Source organism: Oncorhynchus masou, chromosome 24, assembly GCF_036934945.1.
Source record: "Oncorhynchus masou masou isolate Uvic2021 chromosome 24, UVic_Omas_1.1, whole genome shotgun sequence".
Taxonomy (NCBI): domain Eukaryota; kingdom Metazoa; phylum Chordata; class Actinopteri; order Salmoniformes; family Salmonidae; genus Oncorhynchus; species Oncorhynchus masou.
The window spans coordinates 28,640,100-28,654,598 of NC_088235.1; the positions used below are offsets into that span (position 1 = coordinate 28,640,100).

At 41.2% G+C, this 14,499-nt stretch overlaps 1 protein-coding gene and 1 pseudogene across 1 annotated transcript; both read right to left on the reverse strand.

The window, feature by feature from the left end:
* Positions 1–119: 119 nt before the first annotated feature.
* Positions 120–3,921, reverse strand: LOC135511986 (meiotic recombination protein DMC1/LIM15 homolog; annotated as a pseudogene).
* A 7,512-nt stretch (positions 3,922–11,433) lies between these two features.
* Positions 11,434–14,264, reverse strand: LOC135511987 (mitochondrial import receptor subunit TOM22 homolog). The gene is made up of 4 exons (XM_064933539.1): positions 13,962–14,264; positions 13,351–13,469; positions 12,966–13,083; positions 11,434–12,651 (listed from the first exon to the last, which is right to left on the reverse strand). The coding sequence occupies exons 1-4, from the start codon at positions 14,049–14,051 to the stop codon at positions 12,577–12,579; spliced, it is 402 nt and encodes a 133-aa protein (XP_064789611.1). The 5' UTR covers positions 14,052–14,264; the 3' UTR covers positions 11,434–12,576.
* Positions 14,265–14,499: the final 235 nt, after the last annotated feature.

Here is a 14,499-nt window from a genome sequence, read left to right on the forward strand (position 1 = left end):
TCTGTAAACCAGTAAATATGAACATTAAAAACAGTATACTAATCAGAGTATATACATCCTTAATTTTACAAAACTCAACAACAACAAAAATCTAACATTAAATAGTACAGATAAACAGTATAAGTATTCAAATCAGTTATGATTTGAAAAAAGCTGCCCAATGGTGAATCCATGAGGGTCTTTCACTCTTTGGCATCAGCAATTACCCCCGGAGTGAAAGTGGCCTCATTCTCAGGCATATCAGGACTGCAGGAGACCATGGAAAATAATGAATCTACGAGAGGAGGAAGATCTTTCTCTATAGGTGAGAAAATCATATTTGACAACTTCTTTACAATGATTTATTACTAAGGAATAATGAGAACAACATATATTGAGTAAGTGAACTTTAAGACAAATTACCTGTCAAATATCTTGTCGATTGTCAACTCTCCACGTCCTTTCCTCAAGCTGATTCGTGTGGTGGACGCATGCACCAGGATGTGCCCTCCAATCGGCTTTTTGGGATCAGCTTGGAACCTGACAGAGACAAGAGAAACACTCAGATTAGAATTACAGGCAAAAATCTGGTAGAAATTTAGCCAAGTGAGTGAGTTTTCGTCTAATTCCAAACCGAACCCTAGTCCCTACATCAGGCTAGTCACTTACGACATCCCAGCTCCAGGGTCTGCAGTCATCTGATTGGTGACAAACACCGCAACGTTGTACTCTAGGGAGAGGAGAAAGGAAGACATGAATATCAATATGTACAAATTAATATTTAAAAAATATGTATATCCCATCTCCGTCAATCCAAGGTTTATGCAAAATTCAAGAGTTATTCTGCAGAGTTATTCTGCTGTGATGTACATCTATTATTTCCATAGTTCCCATATAAATCTGCAAGAGCTGTGGCCAGACCTTCAGAGATCTTCTGCAGACGAGAGAGCATCTGGGCCAGCTTTTGTTGTCTCTCTGCCAGAGAAATCTACCAGGAACAGAGCCATGATGGAGTCTATGATCTGAGGGCAGGAATGGGAAAGACAGAGACAAGATATTATAAATGCTTATTACACATAATAATGCATTATATCTGTCGACATTAACTAAAGTGTTACCGAAAGATAAGTACAGTGATAGAAGTTGACACTAAGAAAAAAATACTAACATAAAACAATATGACAGGTGATGTTGTTTATATTTTCTTTTCATTTAATACCAGAAGTTTGAAGATGCCTCCCTCCTCGTGGAATTTGGCCGCCACAAAATCCAACAGCTCCATCTGGTGTTCACCTGAAGTTGAAACCTAATTAGGGAGATAGTAGTGCAGTAGAGTAAGTCCAAGATGCATGGTCCAAACCATACAAAAGCCTTATCCTCTGATGTCATAAGTACCCATTAGAAAACACAGAAATTATCCTAAAATGTATACAGTAAAAAATGTACAAACAGACTCAAAATGTATACTGAACATTTCTATCTAACTTTGTGAAACAGCTTTTCTCAGACAATATGTTCTCAGGTTTAGGCAGTAATTGTAACGGTTGTCGTCTGGAGATAGAGAGGACCAAAGCGCAGCGTGGTTAGTGTTCATCTTTTTAATGGAAAACTGAACACTTCAAAAAAACACAAAACAACAAAGTGACAACCAAAACAGTTCTATCTGGTGCAGACACACAAAGATTGAAAATAACTACCCACAAACCCCAACAGAAAACAGGCTACCTAAATATGGTTCCCAATCAGAGACAATGACTAACACCTGCCTCTGAGAACCATATCAGGCCAAACAAGAAACCCCACATAGACTGCCCACCCAATTCACACCCTGACCACACTAAAACAAAGAAAATACAAAAGAACTATGGACAGAACGTGACAGTAATGATAGAGAGGTAGTTTAATGAGTAAGTTTGATGTCTTACTGGTGTAGGCTCGGGCGTATAACACATTGTCCAACACAGCATCATGGTCCACGTTGAACCTGTCTGCTATGTCCTTCAGCCTGTCTGGACGACTAGAGGGTCACATCAGGTTAAGGAAAACATAGGATTTCATAAGAGACTCTATTGGCTGAGTCATGTGAATAAAAAAACACTGGGATACTTATGACCCTGTATCCTCAGAAATACTTGCAAAGGTAAGGGTGATTTTAAACTGATGCAAATTTGACTTTATAGATTAGAGCTCAGGTAAATTAGGATACAAAGTGTTATCTGTGTCGATGAAGATTACTTTTCCTCCTGTGTAGCCATCCTCTCCAGGAAGCTGGGCTGTGACTGGAGAACAACAGAGACACGGACTAAATGACAAGAACCAATGTAATAATATCTGAATATTTCTGAAACCTGACTTCCAAGACAGTACAACCTAACTGGGACTACCGAAAATACCCCTCAGCCATTCACTTACCACAGTGTGTGAGAGCTGGGTCTTGCCTGTCCGAAACTCTGAGGGACTAAACATTTACTATGAAAGTATGAAAAAAATAAAACATGTTTTATATCTGACTCAGTTCAGGTTAATGTTAGCCATTGGGCCTTAACTTCTTGTCTTAAACATCATGAGCATGAGATTTATCATATCTTTGACTGGGGGACCCACAGAGCTAACTTCCAAATGCCTCAGTGATTACCATGCTCTCCATACCTCTCCCAAGTAGTTTACTGAAGACAGGTGGATCAGAAGAGAAAAATTGGAGAACTGAAAATGTATTACAATAAAAAGTTATGAACATATGAGCATGTGGCGAATCTCAACTCAAACTCTATGCTTCCAGTGTTGACGCGGAACAATTGTTTCCTCTTCGCACTGTATTCAAATGCTGTCAGGAAACCTTTGGTCTAAAATAAAAATGTATTCAACATACTTGGCGACCAGCTGCAACAGGATTTTGAGTTTCTCTTACGATTATACGTTGAATAAATGTTGTTGTTTTTTTACATTGACAACAAAACGAATCATGAAAAATCAAAGTCCCCTATTCTGAAGTAGACTCAAGTGAGTCTCTCACCAGCATTTTCCCAGCAGCTTCTTTGATCTTGTCCACCTTGGCCTCTGAAAGGCCCTCGATGTTACACAGGGCTCTGTGTGGTCATCTGGATCCCCATCACTATGCAAATACCCACAGACTTCAGCTTCTTTAAATCTGCCATGTTATGTATGGATGGAGGGTGGGAGGAATGGAGAGGAGAGAGAGTGAAGGGGAGAGAGAGAGGGAGGGGTGGTAGTGGGAGAGAATGGAGAGAGTGAGGCAGAGAAAGAGAGAGGGGGGGGTTGTTTACTTATTAGTTTTGAGGTGTAATCTTGAGTTGGTCTATCTACCAACCCATGACTAAGTATCTATAACATATTATACACTATGTCAAGGGTCAGCGCTGTCTAACCACTGTCCTTGACATTGTTTTCAGATATACTCACAATTCCATGCTTCTGTAGGGTGTCTTATATTTTGGAAAACGGACTCCTGGGGGTAAAGAACATGACCAAACAACCTCATGTCCATGTTGAGAAGTAACATATGATCTGACTGTCTGACACACCACTTAGGCCAGATGGAAGTTACCATCACCAAAACATATATTAGCTATGTTGTTTGTTATCAATGATTATCAAAGAGTTGTAGCTAACTTCCTAGCTACAACAATCCATTCTACCAAGAACAACCTAAAATGATGCTAGTAGTAGCAACGAGATGGCTAGTGGCTAACAAAACTGACAACCGTAGCCAGGCTGGCAAGATTGCTAAAATCAAAGACTGTACAGTATGAAGATAGGCAAACACTGCTTCTCCAATAAAGATAAATAGTAATCGTGTCTTTTTGTAAGCACTACCTCCGTCATGGTTGTTTGAACAAAGCCTACGGGGAAAATGAATGGCGTATTTTGTAGTCTTTGGAGGAAAAATATTTTCACGCACTCAATTCGCGAATATCGTTCCGCTAATACAGGACTAGTAAAGGCACAGTGCACTTAATTTGTGATTTAAAAAAAAAAAAAAAAGTATTTGAATGTTTACCAGCATTTGCAACTTGAGTCTAATAATTATCTGTACAAAACAGTTAATCTAAAACAAAATGTATTAGTCACATGTGCCAAATACAATAGGTGTTGAATTTACAGTGAATTGCTTACTCCCAAGCCCTTAACCAACAATGCAGTTTTAACAAAATACCTAAAAAAAAAGTAGGAGATAAGAATAACAAATAATTAGGTAATTGAGGTAATATGTACATGTCTGTAGAGTTATTAAAGTGACTATGCATAGACAATAAACAGAGAGTAGCAGCAGCGTAGAAGAGAGGGGAGGGGGGGCAATGCAAATAGTCTGGGTAGCCATTTTATTACAAGTTCAGGAGTCTTAAGGCTTGGGGGTAGAAGCTGTTAAGAAGCCTTTTGGACCGAGACTTGCCTCTCCGGTTCTGTTTGCCGTGCGGTAGCAGAGAGAATGACTAGGGTGGCTGGAGTCTTTGACAATTCTTCGAGCCTTCCTTTGACACTGCCTGGTATAGAGGTCCTGGATAGCAGGAAGCTTGGCCCCGGTGATGTACTGGGCCGTATGCACTACCCTCTGTAGTGCCTTGCGGTCGGAGGTCGAGCATTTGCCATACCAAGCAGTGATGGAACCAGTCAGGATGCTCTCGATGGTGCAGCTGTAAAACCATTTGAGGATCTGAGGACCCATGCCAAATCTTTTCAGTCTCCTGAGAAAGTCCAGGATCCAGTTACAGAGGGAGGTGTTTAGTCCCAGGGTCCTTAGCTTACTTATGAGCTTCGAGGGCACTGTGGTGTTGAACGATGAGCTGTAGTCAATGAATAGCATTCTCACATACAGTTGAAGTCGGAAGTTTACAAACACTTAGGTTGGAGACATTAAAACTTGTTTTTCACCCACTCCACAAATTTCTTGTTAACAAACTATAGTTTATGCTAGTTGGTTAGGATATATACTTTGTGCAATGACAAAGTCATTTTTCCAACAATTGTTTACAGACAGATTATTTCAATTATAATTCACTGTATCACAATTCCAGTGGGTCAGAAGTTTACATACACTAAATTGACTGGGCCTTTAAACAGCTTGGAACATTCCAGAAAATGATGTCAAGGCTTTAGAAGATTCAGATTCATTTGAGTCAATTGGAGGTGTACTTGTGGATGTATTTCAAGGCCTACCTTCAAACTCAGTGCCTCTTTACTTGACATCATGGGAAAATCAAAATATATCAGCCAATACATCAGAAAAAACCTGTAGACATCCACGAGTCTGGTTCATCCTTCGGAGCAATTTCCAAATGCCTTAAGGTGCCACGTTCATCTGTACAAACAATAATATGCAAGTATAAACACCATGGGACCACGCAGCCGTCATACTGCTCTGGAAGGAGGTGCGTTCTGTCTCCTAGAGATGAACGTACTTTGGTGCAAAAAGCGCAAATCAATCCCAGAACAACAGCAAAGAACCTTGTGAAGATGTTCGAGGAAACAGGTACAAAAGGATCTATTATCCACAGTAAAACAAGTCCTATATCGACATAACCTGAAAGGCAGCTCAGCAAGGAAGAAGCCACTGCTCCAAAATCGCCATAAAAAAAGCCAGACTAGGGTTTGCAACTGCACATGGGGACAAAGATCATACTTTTTGGATAAATGTCCTCTGGTCTGAAGAAACAAAAATAGAACTGTTTGGCCACAATGACCATTGTTATGTTTGGGGGAAAAAGGGGCAGGCTTGCAATCTGAAGAAATCCATCCCAACCGTGAAGCACGGGGTTGGCAGCATCATGTTGTGGGGGTGCTTCGCTGCAGGAGGGACTGGTGCACTTCAAAAAATAGATGGCTTTATGAGGCAGGAAAATGATGTGGATATATTGAAGCAACAACTCAAGACATCAGTCAGGAAGTTAAAGCTTGGTCGCAAATGGGTCTTCCAAATGGACAATGACCCCAAGCATACTTCCAAAGTTGTGGCAAAATGGCTTAAGGACAACAAAGTCAAGGTATTGGAGTGGCCATCACGAAGCCCTGACCTCAATCCTATAGAAAATGTGTGGGCAAAACTGAAAAGGTGTGTGCGAGCAAGGAGGCCTACAAACCTGACTCAGTTATACCAGCTCTGTCAGGAGGAATGGGCCAAAATTCATCCAACTTATTGTGGGAAGCTTGTGGAAGGCTACCCTAAACGTTTGACCCAATTTAAATCAAATCAATTAATTTATATGGCCCTTCGTACATCAGCTGATATATCAAAGTGCTGTACAGAAACCCAGCCTAAAACCCCAAACAGCAAGCAATGCAGGTGTAGAAGCACGGTGGCTAGGAAAAACTCCCTAGAAAGGCCAGAAACTAGGAAGAAACCTAGAGAGGAACCAGGCTATGGGGGGTGGCCGGTCCTCTTCTGGCTGTGCCGGGTGGAGATTATAACATAACATGGCCAAGATGTTCAAAAATGACCAGCATGGTCAAATAATAATAATCACAGTAGTTGTCGAGGGTGCAGCAAGTCAGCACCTCAGGAGTAAATGTCAGTTGGCTTTTCATAGCCGATCATTAAGAGTATCTCTACCACTCCTGCTGTCTCTAGAGAGTTGAAAACAGCAGGTCTGGGACAGGTCGCACGTCCGGTGAACAGGTCAGGATTCCATAGCCGCAGGCAGAACAGTTGAAACTGGAGCAGCAGCACGGCTAGGTGGACTCGGGACAGCAAGGAGTCATCGTGCCAGGTAGTCCTGAGGCATGGTCCTAGGGCTCAGGTCCTCCGAGAGAAAGAGAGAATTAGAGAGAGCATACTTAAATTCACACAGGACACCGGATAAGACAGGAGAAGTACTCCAGATATAACAAACTGACCCTAGCCCCCCGACACATAAACTACTGCAGCATAAATACTGGAGGATGAGACAGGAGGGGTCAGGAGACACTGTGGCCCCATCCGATGATACCCCCGGACAGGGCCAAACAGGAAGGATATAACCCCATCCACTTTGCCAAAGCACAGCCCCCACACCACTAGAGGGATATCTTCACCCACCAACTAACAGTTAACAATTTAAAGGCAATGCTACCAAATACCAATTGAGTGTATATAAACTTCTGAACCAATGGGAATGTGATGAAAGAAATAAAAGCTGAAATAAATAATTCTCTCCACTATTATTCTGACATTACTAACTGACCTAAGAGAGGGAATTTTCACTAGGATTAAATGTCAGGAATTGTGAAAAACAGAGTTTAAATGCATTTGGCTAAGGTGTATGTAAACTTCAGACTTCAACTGTAGGTGTTCCTTTTGTCCATGGGTGAAAGGGCAGTGTGGAGTGCAATAGAGATTGCATTATCTGTGGATCTGTTGGGGCGATATGCGAATTGGAGTGGGTCTAGAGTTTCTGGGATAATGGTGTTGATGTGAGCCATGACCAACCTTTCAATGGTGGTCTGCTTGAAACATGTTGGTATTACAGACTCAGCCAGGGAGAGGTTGAAAATGTCAGTGAAGACACTTGCCAGTTGGTCAGCGCATGCTCGGAGTACACGTCCTGGTAATGCGTCTGGCCCTGCGGCCTTGTGGATGTTGACCTGTTTAATTGACCTGTTTAAAGGTCTTACTCACATCGGCTGCGGAGAGCGTGATCACACAGTCGTCCGGAACAGCTGATGCTCTCATGCATGTTTCAGTGTTACTTGCCACGAAACGAGCATAGAAGTTATTTAGCTCGTCTGGTAGGCTCGTGTCACTGGGCAGCTCTCAGCTGTGCATCCCCTTGTAGTCTGTAATAGTTTGCAAGCCCTGCCACATCCGACGAGCATCTGAGCCAGCGTAGTACGATTAGAGCCTGTGTAGTATCTGATAATACTTGTGGAATGTGAAAATACTTGTTTGATATACAGTATGTTTTCTAGTTTCTTTAAATACTTTTTCTATGTGTTAACTGAAATGGTCTATTCATTCCTTTTCAGTAGAAGCTCTTATCCAAAGCAACTTACAGTAGTGAGTGCATACATTTTCATACTGGTCCCCCATGGGAATGGAACCCACAACCCTAACATTGCAAATGCCATCCTCTACCAATTTAGCCACATCATCACAAACCACTTGATGTCTCAATATACTCATTTACTGTATTGTGCATTGTTATTCTTCATAGTGATGGAAAGTCTACAGGTACAAACCTAGATGACCACCAGCCTATGTATAATACAGTAATGTACATTTACATTAAGTAGTTTGTAAGGATGGTAAATTAATACTTCCCCCAAAAAAATTGTTTTCCATGTTATTTGATCAAGAACAATATGTAATTTGATGTGGATGTTTTGTGTCTTTGCCCATAACTTTGCACCTTTTGATGTAAATGTTTGAGGACAGACGGGGTTTTGTTCTTTCTGGATCCTATTTGGATGACAATCACAGCGACAGGGTCAGGGCAACAACTCTTACAATTCCAACTATTGAATCCTGCAAGATATTGTTCTTCATTATACAACTACCCTTTTTTGTCAAAGCTGAGATGCTGAAAAAAATGTTTTAGACCTGCACTACAGACCTCTACATCAGTCCACTAATACCAGTAAAGGCCCAGTGCACTACTTTTGAGAAACAATATATTTTTCAAAAAATAATATATATTTTGTATTAATTCTTGTTTTAAATTCAGATTTTTCAGGGGGTGCTGCAGCACCTTCGGCACCCCTATTTCCCATGGCTATGCATAAAGCACATAAAGGCTTCATAATTCATAAAGGTCATGTTAACTGACTGCTTTAATCTCATATAACAAAATGTATAAGATATCTTATGCCTGTGTTAACCTGAGATTTAATTTTCGGTGTTTATTACAAAACTCTATTATTTTCCCATTCATTCTTCTTGTTAGGGATGGCTGAACAAACCAGAGGTCACTCATTTCCGGGTTTTAGAACTACAACCTGGCCAGCTCTAAGAAATCATAGAAATAGAATGGGCTTGAATCCTCTAACCCTGGCGATTTGGCTGGCAAACTCATGGGTACACTGGCAATGGCAGCCTATTATTGTGACAATAATTTCCATTGTGATGCAATCATTTCCATGGTAATGTAGAATGTTCATTCAAATGATGTTTGCTGATGTGGCTCATGCAATGGAATGTACTTTTTGTAATGTCAGTTGAGTTGATTCAAAACATCACAGCACAGATTGATGGGTACAATTCCTGCTTTTAATTCCTGATTTGCTCCTATGGGTATACTCGCCAGTCCATCCATTATGACATAATTGCCTTAAATGCGGACGTCCATTCTATTAATTCAATTTCTAAAATAAGAAATCCCCACTTGTAGGCGATGTCACCGCGACGTTGGCTAGCTAATGCCGCATTCAGGTGATTGTCGGAACTAGGAAACTCGGAAATGTCTGACTTGCTAATAGGTTGTAAGTTATTTATTATTAATGTATTTATTTTCATCTTTATTTAACCAGGTAGGGTAGTTGAGAACAAGTTCTCATTTGCAACTGCGACCTGGCCAAGATAAAGCAAAGCAGTGTGACAGACAACAACACAGAGTTACACATGGAGTAAACAATAAACAAGCCAATAACACAATAAACAAGTCAATGACACAGTAGAAAAAAAGAAAGTCTATATACAGTGTGTGCAAAAGGCATGAGGAGGTAGACAATTAATAGGCCATAGGAGCGAATAATTACAATTTAGCAGATTAACACTGGAGTGATAAATGAGCAGATGATGATGTGCAAGTAGAGATACCGGTGTGAAAAAGAGCAGAAAAGTAAATAAAATAAAAACAGTAATGGGGAGGAGGTAGGTAGATTGGGTGGGCTATTTACAGATGGACTAAGTACAGCTGCAGCGGTTGGTTAGCTGCTCAGATAGTTGATGTTTAAAGTTGGTGAGGAAAATAAAAGTCTCCAACTTCAGCGATTTTAGCAATTTGTTCCAGTCACTGGCAGCAGAGAACTGGAAGGAAAGGCGACCAAATTAGGTGTTGGCTTTGGGGATGATCAGTGAGATATACCTGCTGGAACGTGTGCTTCGGGTGGGTGTTGTTATCGTGACCAGTGAACTGAGATAAGGCGGAGCTTTACCTAGCATAGACCTATAGATGACCTGGAGCCAGTGGGTATGGCGACGAATATGGAGCTAGGGCCAGCCGCCGAGCGCATACAGGTCGCAGTGGTGGGTGGTATAAGGTGATTTGATAACAAAATACACGTGTCACGTTCAACCAGTTAGCAAGTGGGAAATTTCGACGTTTTTTAGTTTCGACAAGAAAGTGAACGTAGCATAAACGAATGCGTAGAAACACGTCATCGGGTCTAACGGTCGTCTCGCGTCAAACTGGGTATGTGCAGGCTGTCAAAATCAAAGGCACTCCTTCAATACGTTGTTTTTGACGAAAATGAAAACGTGTCAGTTTGTCACGAATTTACGTTGTGCCTTTAGATGTCGAGAAAATTAACTAAGAAAGAATTGTTCCCTTCTCAAACTTCAAACTCGGCCTGTTTCGCAAGTCTCGCTATGTTGCGCCTCTGGGTTGAATGTGTTAAGAGTTTAGCTAGCTAGCCAGGTTAATGTTACCTCATCATCTTGGTATCCGGCCTCATCCTCCACAACTTGATCCTCAGCGGCTTTCATATTGATAGGCACAATGTCTTGAAGTATATATCGTTTTTGTTTCTAGCTGGCTATAGGCTACTAGTTAATAAATGGGGAAAAACTTAGAAATATCTCATGTCAGAAAATATTAGCAAGCGATAAGTTGGTTAGCTAGCCAACGTAAACTATTGCTCCTGAAAGATTTGCCAGAACGACAGAATTAGGTCGCTTCCTTCACGACTTGACAGCCCTGTAAAAATAGAAAGTGTATATAAAATGTGGCAAAGCTAATGATGATGATTTTCAACTCATCAATATGAAAAATGACTTGCCACCTGAGATTTATTATTCAGGTGGCGGGAAAGTTTAACAGAAGTCCTTTATCACGCTCGTGTTTGAAAGTTGAGAACTGTCAATCGAAAGTGTTACATTTAAGTCATTTAGCAGACGCTCTTATCCAGAGCGACTTACAAATTGGTGAATTCACCTTCTGACATCCAGTGGAACAGCCACTTTACAATAGTGCATCTAAATCATTTAAGGGGGGGGGGGGTAGAGAAGGACTACTTATCCTATCCTAGGTATTCCTTGTTACACTCGCGAGATGCTTTCATCGGCAACATTCAAGTAAACTGTCAATCAAATTATATGCGTGAGATGCTCTCATGCTCTGCTCTCATCAGAAACAATTTTTAGGTGTGATTGATTTTGATGCACAGAAGTTACAAAGTCAATTTATAGTATTTATCTCTAAGATACCTGTATTTTACTACAGTATACAAATGTAATGTCTCAGAGGAAAGTCAGGTACATGTAAATCATTTAAAACAAGTTAACTGTAATGGAGGCAAAGCAGCATATGTTAATGTCCATTTCCTTGGTGTTTTTATTCCTGCAATCATGTCGAAAACACAGACGTAGAATTAGCTCTGGAAGCTGAGGTAAGAGACCATAAATTCCATAGGGAGTGACAGAGAAAAGTAACTGACATTCTCTCAGGCTTGACAGGACTGTGTACATTGACATAATATATTTACAGATTTATACTGTATGTAGGGAAAATGCTGTTTGAATCTTAACAAAATATACTTTTTGTGATGCATATTTTGTGATGGATTGGCTTTAATGCCCAAATGAAACCAAGTCTCAAGCAACACGTGACAGACATTCTCTGATCACGAACACTTTTTCAATTGGGTATCCCTGTGCAGTTGTTCAATGGGAATTTTAACACTCACAACAAAGAACACTTTAACACCCTATCTATGGCTTAGTCTTTGCAGAGTCTTGTGGCCTGCTGGCTTTTGTTGCATCTGAGTAGATGCATATTCCAAGAAGTCACCAACTCAATGGGCATAGTCACCTTACCTGGCTTCTCTAGTGTAAGCCTGTTCTTGATGTAGAGGTACAACGAAAATCAGCAGACACTTTAGATCTCAATGACCAGCTGTGACTATGACAGATCTATGATGACAGTCATGTCTAGTCTACCATGATTTTCCCACTTACAAGTGGAATGAACACAGTCCCAAACCAAACACAGGTAACAATAGTTGAGGCCAAATGGAGCTACACACCCACATTAAAACATTGTTCTTCAGACCACACACACACTCTTGGTAACCTCTTATAACCGCACTAATATTCCAATTTCTTCAATTATCTACCTGGTCCAAACTCTGTGGAACACATACATATTTATATCGCTATACATATAAAAAAAGAAATGAATTAAAAGGACAGTGCTCAGAAGTCAGTCTCTGCAGGATGTTGAGGAAGAGAGACAGCAAGAGGGACGTTCATTATTGCAACACCCAGGACGTGACATCATCCTCCTCCTCAACCTCCTAAAATGACCAATCCTGGATGTTGGAATGAGCATGTGTGCTGACCAGATGCAGCTTTGTATTCTCTTCCTCCCTCTTCTTTGTCTCTCTCTCTCCTTCCGAAAGCCTCCCCTTTCCCCCGTTGGTTAAAGCTCTAAGGCTGTCTGAGTGACATCATCACATTTTCACTGGAGCTGGAGGCATCATCCCTGGCATCCCACCTGACATCCCTGCGTTGGGTCCCAACAGGATCTACACAAGGAAGGGGCATTACAAAAACATGAGTTCATTTATTAATTGACAACACCGCAGATTCTAATGAATCATAACAAAATAATGATTTACCCAATTCCAAATCAAAGCCCCAAAGGCTTTTCACGTAGATTGAAAAGTATAGGACAGGTATAGGCTATATGATTATATATCCACCTTGCTGTCTGAAATGCTAATACTTTTAGCCATATTGCTTTAATTTCAGAAGAACAAGAGCCTGGCTAGGACATAGTGGTAGGGGCTAGTAGTGTATTTGGAATTGAAGATGGTCTGTCAGTGAGATAGTACAGTACCTGTCTCTGCTGCTGTAGCTGCTGCTGCTCCAGCTGTAGTCTCTCCGTCTCAAACACCACCGGAAGGACCAGGATCATGAACGAGGTAGTACCCACCCACAGGGCAGCGCGGGAGAAACTGGAAGAGACATGTCGGCAGGAGGTGAGATGAGAGGGAAAGGTGGGGGTTAAATAACAAACAGACATGAGATAACTAAAGTAGATTTTTTTTTAAAGATGGCGTAACTGACTATTTGGAAAGACCAGGGGCAGGCAGGCAGACAAGATACTCCACTCAGAACTGTGAATGCAATATAATGCTCCATCCACACACAGCTTTTGTCATTATTGTGCATGGTGAAGCTCTAAAACAAGAGGTTTCAGACGTTTTCAGGAGAACACTCACCTGTACAGCTTCTTGGCCATAGTGACTGAGCTTGATACGGTCACCTCAGCCGCAGAACGCAGTGTATCAGGGAACATCTCGGTCAAACCCCACAGCCTCTCAATAAAAGTCTCATCCAGCTGAGGGGAGGGAGACACAAGTTACTACAACACTGATAACATGTTTATTGTAGACCCAATGGAGAATGGAGGTATACAGTAACTACATTAAGTCCAAAAAGTAGCCAGTTGTGTTGAGGTACTAACTAGTATTGAAAACCTTCAGATTACTGAATGACACATGACAGTTTTAGACAATTCTTACAATGTATGTGCCCCCACCATGGGACATCTGGCTTAGTTATCTTGTTAAGTTTAGTTCATGGAGTTAAATTTAAGGTACAGCCAATTACAGTACAGGTGACGTTACATGTAAAACAGCTATCCTAGTTGTGCACGTGATAGTTCGCTAGCTAGCTACCATGCTAACACCGGTAAGCAATTACTAGCATAACGACTGACCCTCAGTAGATGTAGCTAGCCAAATAGGCATACCCATTCAAATGAAATTGTATGTATGATCGTGCATGACAGTTACGGGGTGACAGGTGTCAAGTTGCCATTCATCAATACCTCCTCATCTTCATCTTCGTCGATCTCGCCTTCTGGGGGCCGGGTATCGACTGGGCCCACAGCCGGTGATAGCTCTTCGATTCCAGCCATGGGAAACTGTTCTAGCGCCTCTTACCAGCCGGTGTGATTAGCAACTCAAAATGTACCTCAATCGGTGGAAGGGTGAATCAGTAATTTAATGTTTTATCGTTTAATTATTGCTTTTGCCCCGGCTTGCATAAATGTTGGACAGAAGAGGCGTGCATTGGTCCTGCGACAATCTGAGGTCACTCGGGTAAGCTACATGTGCGTTGGATGACGGGAAAATTTGTCAGTTGCCTGACTCTCTAAAATAAATGGCGCCCTCTGTCGTACGAGATGTCTTATAGCGTGTTTAATGATTCAACAAAACAACTGTAATTTTTTAAAAATGTGTTTAATATTAAGATACCGTTTTTAGTATTTATGTATGATGCATGCTGATCTTTGGCTAGTAATCCACTATAAGGAGAGCCTCAACATTTGTAATTTCAAAATGCAATGTATTCGAGCAAGGAGT

Bases quoted from the DNA above. Each gene is read 5' to 3' on its own strand.
- LOC135511987 (XM_064933539.1), bottom strand. From the start codon at position 14,051: ATGGCTGGAATCGAAGAGCTATCACCGGCTGTGGGCCCAGTCGATACC. The intron at 13,084-13,350 runs GTGAGTGTTCTC...TGTCTCTTCCAG, and splicing joins ATGGCCAAGAAGCTGTACAG to TTTCTCCCGCGCTGCCCTGT. The intron at 12,652-12,965 runs GTACTGTACTAT...TTCCTTGTGTAG, and splicing joins AGCTACAGCAGCAGAGACAG to ATCCTGTTGGGACCCAACGC.